General features: G+C 60.6%; 7 protein-coding genes and 1 non-coding gene across 8 annotated transcripts; 3 read left to right on the top strand and 5 right to left on the bottom strand.

The window, feature by feature from the left end:
* Window positions 1-142: 142 nt before the first annotated feature.
* A1Q1_07000 (uncharacterized protein) lies at window positions 143-1,520 on the top strand (the record flags this gene model as incomplete). The annotated part of the gene is made up of 2 exons (XM_014327249.1): window positions 143-328; window positions 381-1,520. The coding sequence occupies 2 exons, from the start codon at window positions 143-145 to the stop codon at window positions 1,518-1,520; spliced, it is 1,326 nt and encodes a 441-aa protein (XP_014182724.1).
* A 114-nt stretch (window positions 1,521-1,634) lies between these two features.
* A1Q1_06999 (uncharacterized protein) lies at window positions 1,635-3,488 on the bottom strand (the record flags this gene model as incomplete). The annotated part of the gene is made up of 4 exons (XM_014327248.1): window positions 1,635-2,669; window positions 2,707-2,764; window positions 2,886-3,289; window positions 3,351-3,488. 4 exons carry the CDS (start codon window positions 3,486-3,488, stop codon window positions 1,635-1,637), a joined length of 1,635 nt encoding a protein of 544 aa, XP_014182723.1.
* Window positions 3,489-3,749: 261 nt separating this feature from the next.
* A1Q1_06998 (histone H2B) lies at window positions 3,750-4,708 on the bottom strand (the record flags this gene model as incomplete). Its single annotated transcript, XM_014327247.1, has 3 exons — window positions 3,750-3,960; window positions 4,251-4,457; window positions 4,503-4,708. 3 exons carry the CDS (start codon window positions 4,706-4,708, stop codon window positions 3,750-3,752), a joined length of 624 nt encoding a protein of 207 aa, XP_014182722.1.
* A 429-nt stretch (window positions 4,709-5,137) lies between these two features.
* On the top strand, window positions 5,138-5,589 carry A1Q1_06997 (histone H2A-1; the record flags this gene model as incomplete). Its single annotated transcript, XM_014327246.1, has 2 exons — window positions 5,138-5,315; window positions 5,354-5,589. 2 exons carry the CDS (start codon window positions 5,138-5,140, stop codon window positions 5,587-5,589), a joined length of 414 nt encoding a protein of 137 aa, XP_014182721.1.
* Window positions 5,590-5,873: 284 nt separating this feature from the next.
* A1Q1_06996 (uncharacterized protein) lies at window positions 5,874-7,928 on the bottom strand (the record flags this gene model as incomplete). Its single annotated transcript, XM_014327245.1, has 3 exons — window positions 5,874-6,968; window positions 7,037-7,735; window positions 7,776-7,928. 3 exons carry the CDS (start codon window positions 7,926-7,928, stop codon window positions 5,874-5,876), a joined length of 1,947 nt encoding a protein of 648 aa, XP_014182720.1.
* Window positions 7,929-8,195: 267 nt separating this feature from the next.
* A1Q1_t183 lies at window positions 8,196-8,276 on the bottom strand. Its single transcript has one exon. It is a non-coding gene; the product is annotated as a tRNA-Phe (tRNA).
* A 1,669-nt stretch (window positions 8,277-9,945) lies between these two features.
* A1Q1_06995 (oxidoreductase) lies at window positions 9,946-11,570 on the top strand (the record flags this gene model as incomplete). The annotated part of the gene is made up of 2 exons (XM_014327244.1): window positions 9,946-10,075; window positions 10,150-11,570. 2 exons carry the CDS (start codon window positions 9,946-9,948, stop codon window positions 11,568-11,570), a joined length of 1,551 nt encoding a protein of 516 aa, XP_014182719.1.
* Window positions 11,571-11,930: 360 nt separating this feature from the next.
* Window positions 11,931-13,513, bottom strand: A1Q1_06994 (uncharacterized protein; the record flags this gene model as incomplete). Its single annotated transcript, XM_014327243.1, has 3 exons — window positions 11,931-12,182; window positions 12,384-12,637; window positions 12,988-13,513. The coding sequence occupies 3 exons, from the start codon at window positions 13,511-13,513 to the stop codon at window positions 11,931-11,933; spliced, it is 1,032 nt and encodes a 343-aa protein (XP_014182718.1).
* Between the last annotated feature and the right edge of the window lie 2,980 nt (window positions 13,514-16,493).

Raw genomic sequence — 16,493 nt, 5'->3', positions numbered from 1 at the left:
TTGTGTCATGTCCCCTCGTCACTGGCGGGATTGTGGGGCTCCGCGGCGTCAAATCTGAGATTTTTGCCAGTCACCCGTCCACACCTCCACTACTGCTTGTTGACGCCAATCTCATCAGCTCCCATCTACCCAGGCGCACACCATGACGACGCATACGTACCGCTCAGTCGACTTCTGGGCGCCGGCACTGCACCCCAACACTCTCCTGCATGTCGCTGTGCCGGAGCCGGGACCGAGCCGGGACCCGATCGTGCGCCACTTTGCGATCAAGCACGGCGACCACGAGGCTGTCTCCGTGGTCAAGAAGATGACCCGGACAGAGGGTGGAGTGAGTAGGCGGCGACCTCAGCTAACAAATGGTGTGCGAAGCTGACATACAGCTACTCCTCGTTGACGACTCGTTCAAGGTTACGCAGGTCTCCGTGCCGACAGAGGAGGCGCCGATTCCGACAGTCTCGGCTCAAGTCAAGGCCAAGATCCCCGCGAAGGGAACAGTCATGTGGTCTGGTCTCTCGACGGTGCAGGGCAAGGCGATTTCTTCGCTCACCTCTGGCCGAGTAAACCTGTTCAATGATGACCTGAGCTCGGAGAGCTTGAAGCTTGGCGCACCGGCGCTGACGCTGTCGACGATTGAGGGCTCGTCTCACTTCGCTGTTGCGGGCAAGGAACTCGAGGTGACTATTCTCGATGCTGAACGGGCATTCTCCCCTTCTTCTGGTAAGAGGAAAGCGGACGAGGCGCTTCCGGGAGAGATCTGGCGTGCGAAGAACCTCCCCCACAACCACCTCCGTCTCCGTCAACCCATCTACCACCTCGCCTCCACCTTCCTCGACACGCCTTCCTCCCTCCTCACCGGCACCAAGGCCGGCCAGATTAGGCGGTACGACACACGGCAGCGGAAGCCGGTGCACAACTGGGCCGTGGGCAAGGAGGCTGCGGGCGTGCAGGGCCTCGTGTACGGCGGCGAGCACGAGGTCTTCTTCTCCGATCTGGCCAACACCCTCGGCGCCCTCGGCCTCCGCACCGGCAAGGTGCTGTACCAGGTGCCGAACCTGAGTGCGACGACAAACTGGATGACGACGCTGCCGCACGAGATGGAGGACGGAAAGAAGTTTGCCGCCGACACGCTGCCGAAATCAAGCTTTGCTGGTCTCGCTGCCATTGCCTCCGACGCCACGCTGCGTGTCTGCCAGACGACGCCGCCGCCGAGCGACGGACCCGTCAAGGGCAACTGGAACACGAGCGGCAGCAAGAAGTCGGCCGTGCTCGCGTCCGTCGGTGGCGTCGGTGTTGGAAGCTGCGTCTTTGACGGCTTCGGCACGCACACCGAGGTCATTGAGAAGAAGGAGAAGGAGCGCAAGGAGGGCGACGACGAGGATGACATCTCGGACGAGGAGGTCGATGACGATGAGGAGGAGGAGATGTGGGAAGGAATGGGCGAGGCCGAGGAGGGAAGCGATGAGGAGGAGGAGGAATCTGACGAGGAAGAGGACGAGCCGGCGCGCAAGCGCCGGAAGTAGGGTAATCTTGGGTTTCATTTCATTCATGCATAACTTCATTTCCATTCCGTACGTGTATTCTAAGCCTGCTCACCTACAGATCATCACTACAACCGCTCATCTACAGATCGGACACTACCAGCGGCCGCGCCAGAGGCCACCAATACGTCCGAAGCGCGTGAACGGCGGCGCGCGAATGCCGAGTCGGTTCATCTCATTGCGCGCCTCGTCGTCGCTATCTTCCTCCTCCGCTTTGAGGGGCTCGGGGTCATGTCGCTTGTGTCCCAGTACGAGTGCGCCGGACTGCATTCCCGCCGCGCAAATGGAGAACACGAAAGCCTTCTGTCCGTCGTCGTCGGCTGGGAAGTTGACCCTGGTCGGCGCTTCCTTGCGCTGTCCGCGGTAGAACGCTTTCTGCAGAGCGCCATCGCCCGACAGGCCCAACTGCCCGTGCCCGTCCTCGCCCCACGTGTACATGTCGCCGCGGTTCGTGAGAGCTGCGAAGTGATGGTCGCCGGCGGCGAACTGCACGACCGGTCCATCGAGCACGGGCAGCGGCTTCGCCTCCACCTCCTTCAAACTGTCTACGCTGTATGGGCCGACGGCCTTGCCGACGAGCACGTTGGACTCGTCGGGTGCCGCTCCGCTCGAGGACGGGACAGAGTACGACGCGAGCGTCTGGAACTGAGCCGTGATGTGCGAGATCCCCGGCGAGCTAAACTGGGGGAGGTACATCCAGTCCCCAAGCCGGTCGTTCATGCAGGGCAGGAACCAGACCTCGCCGTTTTCCTTGAGTGCGATGAGAAAGTCGATACCACAAGCGATGCGCACGACACGCTGGCGTTCGTCGTCAAAGCCCGGGTTCGCGGCATCCTCCGGCCGCTCGGGAAGGGGTGGGGCGTCAAACACCGGCTCAGGCGCGACCTCACCCCAGCGCAGCTGCCGCTTATCGTCACCATCCGACAGCGGGCCGTGCAGACTGTCCGTGGCCGTCAGCGCAGACTTGTATCCGTCCGAGAACGGGAACCAGATGAACACGCGGCCCTCGTTCGTCAGGCAAGCCGAGATGTGCCAGCCTGCACCGATTTGAGCGACGTGCGCTGAGCGACCGGGACCACGAGCACCGGGTGCCGACGGCGCAGTGAGCTCGGGGGCAGTGTGCCGGTAAGCCTGGCGTCAGCTGAAAGAGAAGACTCACGAAGCTTACCCTTCCCCAGTTCCTAAGCTCCCAGATGAGGTTGTCAGAGTCGAGGACAAGCAAGTGGCTGCGGCCACACGCGACAGACACAGCGCGGCACGGCAGGGGTATGCGGGTTGCCTTGTCAACCCGAGTATGCGCGCTCTCCCAGTTCTCGTACCAGCCGCCGCGCTCGGCCCAGAGTGTACCTGAGGTCAGCACTGTTGGAGCGAGCTGACTTACCCCACACCCACACTCCACCCTTAGCGTCACGCGCGGTGTAACTCCATCCGCCAGTCTGCAGGTCGACGATGCGTTCGCGGCACTCGCCCTCCACTAGCTGCTCTCCCTCGTCGTCTGAGGCCAGTGAGTCGGCCGGATACTTGGGCGCTGGTGCTTTGAAGCTCGGGGTTGCGTCGGCCGGCGCGGGGACGCTGGACCACCGGTTCGGGTCGACGCCGGGTATGGCCCCAAGGCGACCGTTCTCGTTGGCTCCCCAGAGATACACGCGCGGACGCCAGAGGCCGAGGTAGACACGCTGGAACCAGTGCGAATCGTCCTCGGACGGCTTGCTGAGTGCGACTGACGGGCGGTACGAGAAGTCGCGCGCCGTCTTGAGGCGCCAGAGTCCGGGATCCTCCTGGACGTTAGTTTGGCAGATAAGGATCACGCACGACTAGCGTATGCAGCTGTTGGTTCACCTGCGACACCGAGGCGAGATCCTTTGGCGAGAGTAGGGGCAGGATGTCGTAGATGAGGACCTCGTTGGGGAGGTCGAGGAGCGACGCGCCATCGTTGCCGCTGGCAGACATGATGCAATGTGACGATGCAGGAAGTGCTTGCCACCGCGAACGTTTATATCAATCGGCTTCCACCGAACCCTAGCCACGCGTCATAGTAGTTTCAGACGTCGCCATCCACCCATGCACCGCCCTGCAGACGCGCTCCCAGTAATAGTGCTAGACATACACGATGCGATGCATCAAACAGAGAGATCAAAAGCGAAGCTACAGAACCATGGAGGTTGACGAAATACGATGATGGCACAGGAGGGAAGACGCGAGAAACCGAGTTTACTTGGTGGTGAACTTGGTGACGGCCTTGGTTCCCTCAGAGATGGCGTGTTTCGAGAGCTCTCCGGGAAGGATGAGACGGACGGCAGTCTGGATCTCACGCGACGAGATGGTCGAGCGGTGGTTGTACGACGCGAGCTTGGACGCCTCAGTGGCAATACGCTCGAAGATGTCGGCAACGAAGGAGTTGAGGATAGCCATGGCCTTGTTGCTGCATTGTCAGCGGAGTTCGGTCGAAAGACAGGTTCAAACTCACGAGATACCAGTGTCGGGGTGGACCTGCTTCGTTCAGAAATGTTGAAGATGGAAATATTGCTTTACGTAGTTTCAGACGTCGCCATCCACCCATGCACCGCCCTGCAGACGCGCTCCCAGTAATAGTGCTAGACATACACGATGCGATGCATCAAACAGAGAGATCAAAAGCGAAGCTACAGAACCATGGAGGTTGACGAAATACGATGATGGCACAGGAGGGAAGACGCGAGAAACCGAGTTTACTTGGTGGTGAACTTGGTGACGGCCTTGGTTCCCTCAGAGATGGCGTGTTTCGAGAGCTCTCCGGGAAGGATGAGACGGACGGCAGTCTGGATCTCACGCGACGAGATGGTCGAGCGGTGGTTGTACGACGCGAGCTTGGACGCCTCAGTGGCAATACGCTCGAAGATGTCGGCAACGAAGGAGTTGAGGATAGCCATGGCCTTGTTGCTGCATTGTCAGCGGAGTTCGGTCGAAAGACAGGTTCAAACTCACGAGATACCAGTGTCGGGGTGGACCTGCTTCAGGACCTTGTAGATGTACGAAGAGTACGACTCGACACGCTTCTTGGTGCGCTTCTTGCCGCCCTCCTTGGTGGACGACGTCTTGGCAGCCTTAGCAGGGGCTTTGGACGCGGCGGCGGGGGCCTTCGAGGCCTGCGAGGCGGGAGCCTTGGAAGCGACGGACGACTTGGGAGGCATTGTGGGTGGTGTGGTGGTGGTGTGGAGTTGGAGTTGGAGAAGACGAAGAGCAAAGGATGGACAAGTTGGATGTCGGTCGACAAGGTGGGAGGATTATAAGTGTCGTGCAGCAACGCGGTCAGCTTTGTTGTGGACTGTCTCTGACAGCTGCGTCGCCCTGAACTCAGGGACATACGTCAGCACTAATTCTGCACTAAGTCACGTGACTTGACTGATCCCATTAGTGCCACGTAAGGAATAACAAAACAACAACCACGCCAACACAAATGCTCTTGTGCATCTCCGCGCGTCCAGTTCATAAAGCGCACGACTTCACCGAGCCGGTTTCGACATCCCAACAACTTTCAAGTCGCCTGTCTTCTCCAACTTCGTTCACGAAGCCCACTCTCACCACCTCTCCCTCTACCAACACAACACAACTCAGCAACAATGTCTTCTGGTGGCAAGTCTGGCGGCAAGTCCGGCTCCGAGTCCAAGTCGACCTCGCGTTCGTCCAAGGCCGGTCTCCAGTTCCCCGTCGGTCGTATCCACCGTCTCCTGAAGCGCGGCAACTACGCCCAGCGTATCGGTTCGGGTGCCCCCGTCTACCTCGCTGCCGTCCTTGAGTGTGAGTTATTCACCGACCAAGAGCTTAGCTGACATCAGACCTCGCCGCTGAGATTCTCGAGCTTGCTGGCAACGCCGCCCGTGACAACAAGAAGTCGCGTATCGTTCCCCGTCACCTTCAGCTCGCCGTCCGCAACGACGAGGAGCTGAACAAGCTCCTCGGCTCGGTCGTCATCTCGCAGGGTGGTGTCCTCCCCAACATTCTCTCGGAGCTCCTTCCCCCCAAGGGCAAGGGCGGCAACAAGGCCAAGATCCCCGGCTCGCAGGACGCTTAAGCGCCCTTCCTTCTTCTCTTCATTACAGTGTTTTTCGTTTTCGCTTCCTCCTTTGTACCAGTGTCCGCATGAGATGCACCATTGTATCATAACACCAACCCTGCTGCTACCTACTGCTCACCTCTAGGCATAACGCACGGACCGCACGCGTAAGGTTGCGTCAACTTGCGCCCCATGTTCCAGACCGTCCCCTCACGTCTACAGTATTCCTCGCCCACCCGCCAATCTTGCCTTCCTCGCCGCCGCCGCATGCAGTCCTGTGAGCCCGATACATACAGTCTAGTCTAGAATACGAAGTCCTCCACGCGCCACTTGCCGACCTGCTCCTCAGACTCGTCCTTCCTCCTCGCGTCTGCCCGCTCCCTGCCCGCGCGAAGGGTAGCCTCAACCGGGGCCTTGAGGCGCCTGTAGTCATTCTGGGCGGCAAGGGCGGGCTCAATGGCAGCCTTGAAGCGCTCAATCACAGCCTGCGCTGTGGGGAGCGTGACGAGGTTGCCGAGCTGGGCGTCGAGGAGCATGCTGGCGTGCTGCACCAGAGCAGCGAGGGGCGGGAGGTCCTTGGCCGACTGGCGCTCGGGCCAGGACTCGAGTCCGTCGCCGCGCGAGGTGTGCGCCTCGGCCCAGGCCAAGTACTGCTCGAGCACCTTCAGCGCGTCCGTTGGCGAAAGGGCGCGGAGCTCGGCGCGGTACGCCGGATCCGGCTCCGGACCAGAGAGAATGTCCTCGAGCACCTGGGACAGGCTGGGGCCAGACTTGCCCTCGAGGGCGTGCTGGATTAGGCCGACTGTGGCCTTGGACGGGAGCGCGGGGGAAGAGCGAACGAGGCGGGAAATGTTCCGCCAGTCGCCGACGGGGAGGAGCGCGCCGAGCACAAGGCCGCCAGCGTACATGTCGTCAGAGAGGAGGCGACGCTCGGCGAGCGTGCTAATGATGCGGCCAGCGTAGGGACCCTTGCTCTTGCCCTTGGTCTCGAGGGCGGCGTCGAAGACGGCGGAGACAACGCGGCGGACAACAGACTCGGGAATAGTCGCCTGGCGCTTGCCGCTGCCGTGGGCGTGCGCCGTCGCCTTCTTGTCCTCCTCGTCGAGCCAGTACTGGAAGCTCTTCTCCGCCTTCTCGGGCGTGTTGGCCGCGAGCGAAGTGCGCAGACCCTCGAGCATCTTGTCGACGGCACCGTGGGGCTGCGTTCGCTGCGAGAAGACCTCGGCAGTGGCCTCGGCGGATCCGATCAGGGACGAGAGGCCGATGCCGCTCTCCGGGACAGAGACGTCGAGAACGTGGATGACCGATCGCCCGCTGCCGTCAGAGCCGGGGTGCGAGAGAACAGTGCCCAGAGTGTAGGTGCCGGGAGCCTGCGAGAGCACGGCGAGGTGCGTGATCTGTGTTGTGCCGCTTGAGATCGCTTGCGTGGCCAGAGCGGCGGGGGAAGGTCGGGAAGGGGAGAGACGAGAGCGACTGAGGGGAACGGGTGGGGTACGGCGAGGGCTGCGATGGGACGTCCAGCCATTCCGAGGGAGACGATTGCCGCGGGGGTGCAAGGGTGAGCGAGGGGAATGGAGCCGCCACCGGCCTCGAGGTCGGTGATCTTGCGGACGTGAACGCGGTTGTTGCTGTCGATGGCAGTGAGCACGCCTCCACCGACAGAGGCAGCGAGAAGAGACAACGGCTCCTTGCCGAGTGTGACATCCGCAGCGAGCTCCGCGCGACCACCGTCATGGTCGAGCGAGAAGGCGTACACCCGTCCATGCTCGTCGGCGAGCACAACACGGTTTCCCTCCACTCCCGCAGCCAGGATCCGAGCCTTGCCTCGCGGCTTCTGCAGGACCTTCACGCTTCCGTCCTCGTTGATCAAGTGCAGCGATGCGGCGGCGCCGACAGCAAGCAGCGGCCACCCGCCGTTGAGAGCATGCAGGCTCTGTACAGGCTGCTCGAGAGCGATAGCGCGCTTCTCGCCCTCCTCTCCGCTCCAAACCCAGACCCCTCGTCCCTCACCCTTGACTCCCTCGCCGCTGTGAATGCCGACGGCGGTGGTCCTGCTGCTCTCCGCTTCTCCCTCCTCGTTCTCAGTCTCGGTGACGAAGGAAACGGGTGGGGTCGCGAAAACCGTCGAGGGAGACACTGTGAACGACGTCGCTGGTCGCAGCGTCTTGATCTGTCCGTCAGCTCGAAGCAACCGGCTAGCTCACGTCGTAGGTCCACACTCCATCGCCGTGCACGGCTGCGACGGCCAGCTTCGGCCGTCCATGCACCGGGCCGAGCGTCACGTGCGGGGCGCGCGAAGACGACGCATGCGCGTACGGAAAGGTCGCGAGCGACGTCGGTGCTGATATCGTCGCCATCGTTGTGCTGTTGTTGCTTGCGAATATCTGCGGGGTCGATCTAAGTGACATCGTTCAGAAATGTTGAAGATGGAAATATTGCTTTACGTAATGTCACGTGGCTGTCATGTTGATTATCACTCGCGACGACCGTTTTTACCGTCGGAAGGGTGCTTGTGATGAATGTAACCGGCACTACTGGTGCATGTATAATGCATGCGGCACTGCTGTACAGGCCAAGGGACAAGTCTGTGAGCAACGTCGAGATCAGTGTAAACGTGCAAAAAGTGGGACGAGGGCGGATCGAACGCCCGACCTCAAGAATTGAGTATCTTCACTCTCGCGCTCTCCCAACTGAGCTATCATCCCGAGATTGTTATTGCTGTCTGCGGGAGCCCGGGCGTGTCCAGGCCCAGGTCGGGCTTTGAAAGTTCGCGAAATCGCATGCATGCATATTGCACTCCTTCTCGCATCACTTTCCAGTGCTCAGGAAGCAGTAATATATGTGGCATGGTCTGAAACTAGGGAGGTTAGGGTTACGGCAAATCTGGTCTGTTTCGGATGGCAGTGGCATGTTCATGTTGGTCTGGTTATGCGACACCGCAATCGCACTCGCTCCCATACGAAACCAAACCCAACTGTGACAGCGAGACATTCCGGCTCTGAACTCCGAGGAGAATAAGAATGGTAAAGGAGCACCGCTGCGGCTTCGGGTCCCATGATAAAGTAACGTCGAGGGGTGAAGTGGCATTCACGCCTGCTTCTTGTCCTTGGTTAACGGCTTCTGGCTCGCTGTTCGTCCTCGGTCCGGGTTCGCGCTCATCTGCTGTTAGCTGACTCATGAGATACATCGCACTCACTGATTGCGCCTGACTCGAGCTCCTCTCTTGTTCCCTTCGCCGAGACTCTTCATGTCGCCGCTCCTCAGCCTCCCGCACTTCGTCATGCGCCATCTTGTTAAGACAAAAGCTCCAGAACATCTCGCCGGTCCTCGTTGGTCGTTATTCTTCCCAGCCTTTCTCCACATTTCTGCGAGTTTTGTAGCGTAAGTGCCACTAGTGGGCAGCCATACGCGCCGACGCGTCGTGAGTCCGGCTCCGAAGTTCTCGGGCAAGGGGGCGGTGTGGTCCCACCCTGATAAGTGCCGTCCTCGGACCGCATCGTACATAAACCAACGACGATCCGCTATTCCGGATGGTCTGCTCGGCTCGACCTGGGATACAGCTGAACACTTTCCAAGCGTCCCTACTGGCATGAAGATGTCGGTGCAAGGCGGTGACTTTGACGGTCCTTACAAATGTGCTTGGCACGGTGATGCCTCCTACGCCTGGCACGCAACGCGTGTCCTCATGTTGCTAAACACCAAGCTATTACCCACACAAAGCGTCGTACCATTGTTCCTCCTACCAACCAGCTGCCCCGGACACCCACAACTGCACCAGCCTCCCATCTGTGCCACATCTAATGCTGCGCAGAGAGGATCACAGAGGATCACACATCACGTGACGCGGCATCTGACTCGGGGGCGTCGGGGGCGAAAGTCGGGCAAGTCCGAGTGAGAAAATCCCGATTTTAGCAAATTAATCCTATCAGATAAAGCCTAGCCGCATCGGTAGCGCCCAGCGCGGGTCATGCGGGCGGGGTTTGGCTTGGCGGCCGACCCGACCAGGGTTGCACAAGGGAAAAAAGTCTACGTGCCCCTCCGGTGCCAGTGTCAGCTGCCGTCAGCCTCGTCCGAACGTCCGAGTCAACTCTGCACACTGTCCCACATTCGTTCTGATCCCACGCTCACACGTTTTCGGGCATCATTCTCCGTGAACTGGGAGCATAGGAAGAGCGGAACAGATCTCATCGCAACAACAACAACCGGCTCATCTTCGGAATCAGTGCACTCTCCCCGCCACCGTCAACATCTCGGCCGACGAGAAACAACCACGACCAGCGTCTTCCTCACCACCCACCCATAAGAGTGACTGCCCATAAAGAGTCCCAGTAGCCCCTCCCCCCTCCCCCCTTCACTCGCAAACCCCCACCCACAATGACATCAACAAAGACCGTCCTCGTCCTCGGCGGGTCGTACGGCGGTGCTCGCGCCGCGCGCATTCTGTCCGAGACCCTCCCGCCAGACTGGCGAGTCGTTGTGCTCGAGCGCAACTCGCACATGAACCGTGAGTCGTAGTGCCATCCCCGCTAGATGGCGACTGGAGATGAGAGATGGAGGACTGCCAGCTGACAGCGACAGACGTGTATGTGTTCCCGCGCTTCGTCGTGCTGCCCGAGCACGCGCCGAAGGGGTTCGTCCCGTACACCAACATGTTTACCCCGCCTTCGACCTCTGATTCATCAGCCAACGGCAGCGCCAACGGTGCCAATGGCCAGGCGAACGGCGTGAACGGCGGGTCGAGCAAGTCCCGCAACATCGTCATCCAAGGCCTCGTAACCTCCATCTCGCCGCACAGCGTGACGTACCTCTCCCCATCTCCGTCGTATGACGGGGTGACGGATGCGGGGCACACGATCCCGGACTCAGAGCGGGGAGTAGAGGAGCACACCCTTCCCTTCGACTACCTCATCTACGCGCTCGGCGCGGGTCTCCCCACGCCATGCGACGTGTGGGGCGAGCCGCCCTCTCTTCCCTCTCCTGCGCGCGGCAGCAAGTCTGGCGGAATCGAATGGATGCAGCGCCACCACGAGACGATTGCTGCTGCCGCCTCCGTGGCTATTATCGGCGGCGGCGCGCTCGGTATCCAGTTCGCGACGGATATCAAGTCCCTCTGGCCAGAAAAGAGCGTGACGCTCATCCACTCCCGCCAGACGCTCATGCCGATCTATCCCGGCCTGCACGATGTGGTCATGACGAAGATGGAGGAGCTGGGCGTGCGGACGATCCTCGGCGAGAGGGTCATGGAGTGGCCCCAGGATGGGGACAAGGTGAAGCGCATCAAGACTGCGGGCGGGAAGGTGGTCGAGGCCGACGTCGTGCTCGCGTGCACGGGGCAGCGGCCGCGTGTCGGACTGCTGAGCGGACTGGCGAATGTGGATCCCGTCTCTGGGCGGATTAGGGTCAGGCCGAGTCTCCAGATCGAGCCGTTGACGCAGGTCGAGGAAATCGTGAGCCGCGTTGAGGGTCTGAGCGTTACCGAGAACGGAGTCAATGGCGCGAACGGATCGAGCCACGAGGAGAACGGCGAGAAGGAAACGGGACTCGGCCACATTTTCGCCATTGGCGACTGCGCGCATACCCCTGCCATCCAGGCTGGCCACACGGCGTACTGGATGGGCGAGTGTGCGGCCCACAATGTCGTCAAGCTCATCAACGCCGCCGAGGCCAAGTCGAATGGCGACTCCAAGCCCAACGGTCACGCCAACGGTCATGCCAACGGGGACGCCAAGCCCAACGGCGTCAAGACCGAGGGCGACGCCGAGGTCGCAGCCAAGATGAAGGGCGACTCGACCGACGTGCAGCCCGTTGTGTACAACGGTGTCGAGCTTGAGACATATGTCCCCGGCGCTCCGGCCATTAAGCTCACGCTCGGTCTCACGGACTACGTGACGCACTTCCGGTCGGGGGAGATCGTCCAGGCTAGCGACGGCGTGCCGGACCTCCAGGCAAGGTTGATGTGGCCGTCTGTCAATGCTGACTCGCTTCCGGATGACGCTTAGACTGGACAACGGGATAACGGGCCAGCTCGGCTCCGCCGCAATAGTATTATTAGATACATCATTATGCTAGCTGTATATTACAATGCGCGGGCTCCGTGTGCGCCCGGACTGGTACTGGTACTCCTACTACAACCGTCAGAAGCTGGTGTGCTGCTTCTGTTTCGCGCCTGGGCCTGGACCGGCTGAGACGAGATCCCTGATCAACTCTGCTAGATCTCGCTCACTCGTCATGTCAGATCGTTACGCTTAAGCGGCACTGCCCTCCGGCCCATGCTCGCTTGCGCTCGCGGCGTATGCTCGTTCAGAACTCGTACTCAAGCTCGCTTCGCTCGCACTCGTACTCGCACTCGCACCCCGCGCTCAGAGCTTCTTCGCCAGGAACCATGTGTCGACGCTCGAGCCAGCGCCCCATGGTGTTGAGGCCGGCTTCCGTCCGAGAGCGATGGAGGAGACGAGCTCGTACCCGATGCCGTCGAGGGCGTAAAGCAGAGCACACATGAGCTGGCCGCCGAGCTCAGAGTCGGCCATCGTGTTGAACGGGTCGGTCTTGAGGACCGCTTCAAGGCATCCACGTTCCGGCACGCAGTGTCCAGCAAGTCCACCGGGGAATTCCTGCAAGTCAGTGGCTGTAACTTCAAAGATCAGGAAGATGCAAAAGTGTAACTGTCACGCCGGTGCTGTGTACCTGGGCGGTGCCCGGAAATACAACCAACGTTTTACTGGCCGCAGATGAAACGTTGTTCACACCCGGCACATGTGAAAGGGCCGGCGGCCAGGCACTGAGCCAGAAATAGAGGTTGAGGCAAAACTTACACTGAGCGTGTCGAGGAAGACCTGCCTCGCATCGTTCGGCGCATCGATCATCTTGATGCTGTGCGTGTTCTCGTCGTCAAACCCGACAGAGAAGTATGCGCGGGCGACCATGGGTCCCTGCTTGAAGAAGAGGGTGTCCCGGCTGCGACCGGGCAGCTCGCACGAAGAACTCAGGTGCCATCCAACCTTGGACAGCGAAAACAGCAGGAACTCGACTAACCGCCGCGAGCGCACGTCTTCAATTCCTCCTTCCCCTGCAAAAGTCAGCATGCTGCATGGTTTAGATGTTCTCAATGCGGCGGCGTGCATGCCGTGCCATGGACGGCGGTGGGGTGAATGAGCCGTGCCTTGCGGCAACGCATATCTCGTGATCCCAGTGTTCCCACCTCCCACCCGCATTTCGGGAAGGGGCATCGGTAAAATGCCACTCTTACGCCGCGCTGCAGTGGTGGAGGCATCATATTCCGTGCACAGCCGGCGAGCGTACCGGACATGCGCTGTGGCTGCCTCTCGGTACTGGCGTTCTGCTCGCGCTTGCAACCACCGTGCCCGCCAAGTCTCACGAAGCCATTGCCATCGCACAGACAAACAGAATTTCACTCACATGGTGCGCCGAGGAGCTCCCAGTCCTGGACGGCGGGTCGCGGGGAGTGTTTCCGGGTGACTCCCTTCCAGCCGCGGCTGAGGGTGAGGTCGATCGCCTCGATGACCTTGGCAGGGAAGCCAAAGGTGCGGACTACGTTCTGCTCAGCGAGGGTCATGATGGCGAAAGCTGGTCGGGAGGCGGGGTGGACGCTCGACGGGCGGCGGGGAGCGGGCATGAAGCTGTGGCGGTTCATCATTGGCGACATGGTCGAACACGGGCCCTGGCTCGGGGCGACCGAGGGCGTGAGGGAGACGAGACTCGGGTTCGACAGAGTCGTTATTGACTGCGACGGGGGGGAAGACATGAACATGTCCGAGGACGCCGTGCTGTAGCTGCTCGAGCGGGAGGGAATGACCGGCGCGGGGCCGGTGGGCTGGGCGACCATGGGCGACATGCGCATTGTTGTGTCGTAGCTCGGGGGCGCGCCCTTGTCGGCGGCAGTCGCTGGTGTCGGCGTCGTAGAAGGTGGGATGGTAGCGAGCATCTTGGTGTGTGTAGGAGGGGGAGATACGATGGGAGGTGGGAGCGAGGAAGGATATATGAGGGGAAGGGGGGGCAGGTGTGTGTGTGTGGGAGGAAGGCACGGCCGGCATGCAAGAGCGATGTGTCTGGGTGGGTTTTCGTACGTAGGAGGTAGGTCATGGTCATACGGTCGTAGATACGCAGGGTCGACCCTGAGTGAGGATCGAGCGGTGTCCCTGGCAAAGGGCAGGAGCCAGGGCGCAGGGCACGGCAGCCGCACCAAAACTAGCTCAATCGAGCACCGCCAGCCAGTGCAGCAGACTGGCTGATGATGATGACGGGTGTACGGGTGTACCACCGATAGGGACCCTCTGCAGCCGCCAGGCCGCCAGGCGTCAGCCGCTCCCAGCTTTTTGCTTGCATTAGGCGCATCTCTTCGGTCAAATCGGCCGCTCGCTCTCTCCATTCTGACCATTCTGGCGTGCTGCCTGGCGCTCTCTGGCGTGCTAAAATCAAGCCTCCCTTCCTTCATCAGCAGAATTTCGGGCTGCGCACAATGCGGCCCAACCAACTCTAGTGGAGCGCGCGCGCGGGGGCGTATCGCTTGTCCGTGTATCCGTGGGTTGTGGGTTGGGTTGGGTTGCATTGTTGTGAGCATGTGCTGCTAGCGCTAGTCGACGACCGAAGGACCGAAGCTTGCGCCGAAGCGGAGCGGTCTGGCGGAGCGGCAAGCGCGGCGATGGAGCTGGGTAGCTGCGGTGGTGCGTCATGGTCAGAGTGGTGCTCGATCCCAGTGTCCCAGCGTCCCAGCTCCCAGCGTCTCAACGCGTGCCTGAGTCAGATGCGACAAGCTGGCATGCAGCAACCGCGCGCGCGCTTCGCCGATTGGAGTTGGGTGGTGGATACGGTGGATACGGTGGGCGCCAGTCAGTCAGCTTGCAAGCCAGGGCCTGATAGAGGCTAGCGCACTGTCAGCGAGCAACGTGCGCCTCTCTCTCCATCAGCGGCGTCAAGAAGCTCAGGGTCAACAGGGTTGGTCCCTTTCTCCTGGATACATCATTTCAGTCAGACTCCTTGCGGCGTTCTGCGATCCTTACGAAACGCTGCCTATTGCCTAATGCAAAAAGGGAGGCCAACGGGCCATAGTATACGCGTACGGCGCCCAAGGATTTCTATCGGTAGTGCCTGGTAGTTGGCCTCCCTTTATGCATTAGACAATAGCTGGCCTGGCAGTCCTGACGTCGGCCATCCTTGGGTCCTGTGCTCTCTTGCCCTCGTTCCGAGCGATTCCTCCCCAGTGGTTGCAGCGGTCAACGTTCCACCGAAACTTGGCTTGCATTTCGCATCCGAATCCGGCATTTACGCCCGGTACACCAGGCACTTGTCAGTCTGTCAGCTGTTCACTGCGCAGACTCTGACACCGAGCCAAGCTAAGGACACTTTCATTGCCGCAACTGGCAGCTGTGCCGCTCTGCGCAGAATGTAATTATTAATGGAATCGACAGAGGCGGAGCGCGGAATGAACCGTGTGATGACAGCAGCCACCGCCGCTCCGCCCCCCCCAGCCTGCAGCCTGGCAGGCCCCGCGACCTACCGGGCGTACGCCATAGGTAAGCTTGGCTTGGCTTGACTATGCGTGCACGGAGGTGCTCGAAGCGAGAGCGTAAACAGAAAACGGGATCTCTCAAATCTGCCGTACCGTACGTACATCCCAAATGCAGATGCAGATGCAGATCGCCGGCGAGCGTTCGGCAGCAGTGTAGTGCTCGGCAGCAATAGCAGTCGCAGCTGTACGTACGTGCATAACAGGTCCACTGCTCGGGCATTCCTGCAAAGTCAAGGGGGGTTAGTCGTCTGAATATTTGATGCACATCGGGAACAAGGTTGGGTTCGCTTCAGTCCTTTTGGGAGATCGACCGACGACGATGATGAGACATGATGAGCAAGGCCGAGTGGGCTCTGATTGCTTAACGGCAAGCTGCGGTACGAGATGAGGCTCGCAAAGTGGGATCTCGTCTGCCTCTCGCACCCGTCTCAGAGTCTCAGCCGACCGACTGTAGGCTTGTGACCATGACTGGGCGGCAAGCACCAGGACCAGGGAGATTAAGGTGCAGCGTACCACCTCCCAGGACTCAGGGCACCAGGGTCCAAGACTTCGGCTTATCCCATCTCTCGTAGCTGGCTTACCTCACTTGTCCGCTGCTCTGTGCTCCGCTGCTCACCTGACACACCGACACGAAAGAGTTCAGGCAGAGTTCAGGCAGAGCTTGTATTTTCGGGAGCTGGCTCGCACCCCTCTCTCTAACCCTTCGTGCGAGCTTGCTTCATGTCTCGTTTGCGACGTCTTGGCACGAAACAGGCATCCCATTGGCCTCCAGGTGCATTCTCATGCCGGTATCGGGTCGTGTCGTCGGACTGACTGCATTCGCCCATCGGCGCAGCCCGTAGCGAGCGAGCGAGCATGGCGGCCGGGCGCCCCTGGCCGATCACCCGCGGTTGCGATGCATACGTACCAGCACCGTGGTGTGTGGCAGTCGCGAAGTGGAGTTAATGCAGACCGAGTTGGAGCCGGCAGACGACTGCTCGGTCTCGCTTTTCGCCACTGCATAGACAATGCCACAGACACAGTCCCAGCCTCCCATCGTCTCATGTATGCTGGTGCGCGCACAATAGTTCCTCCGAAGAGCGCGACCAGAGGCACGCAGGAGCATAGAGCTAAGAGCTACGAGTCTACGAGTTCGGACCGAGCATCCGTCTGCTCGTCTGCGCCTGTGTGCCGCGAGCCGTGCCCGTTGCTTGGCGAGCGAGAGGTACAGGTACAGTTCGACAGCAGGTACGAGGTGCTGGAGGTACAAAGTGGCCAGGAACGGCGAGTGCACGGGGTTGGGAGAAGGCACAGCTTCACGGAGATGTGCATGGGGCTGAGCACGGAGTTGAGTTCCAACACGGGGTTGCACGGGGCCGCAGGCACAGCACTACTTGGGTTGCAAGTTGTCCACGGC

Source organism: Trichosporon asahii (assembly GCF_000293215.1).
Source record: "Trichosporon asahii var. asahii CBS 2479 unplaced genomic scaffold scaffold00009, whole genome shotgun sequence".
Classification (NCBI taxonomy): domain Eukaryota; kingdom Fungi; phylum Basidiomycota; class Tremellomycetes; order Trichosporonales; family Trichosporonaceae; genus Trichosporon; species Trichosporon asahii.
Note: the sequence above shows the minus strand (reverse complement) of the source record. Positions and strands in the feature narration are given on the sequence as shown.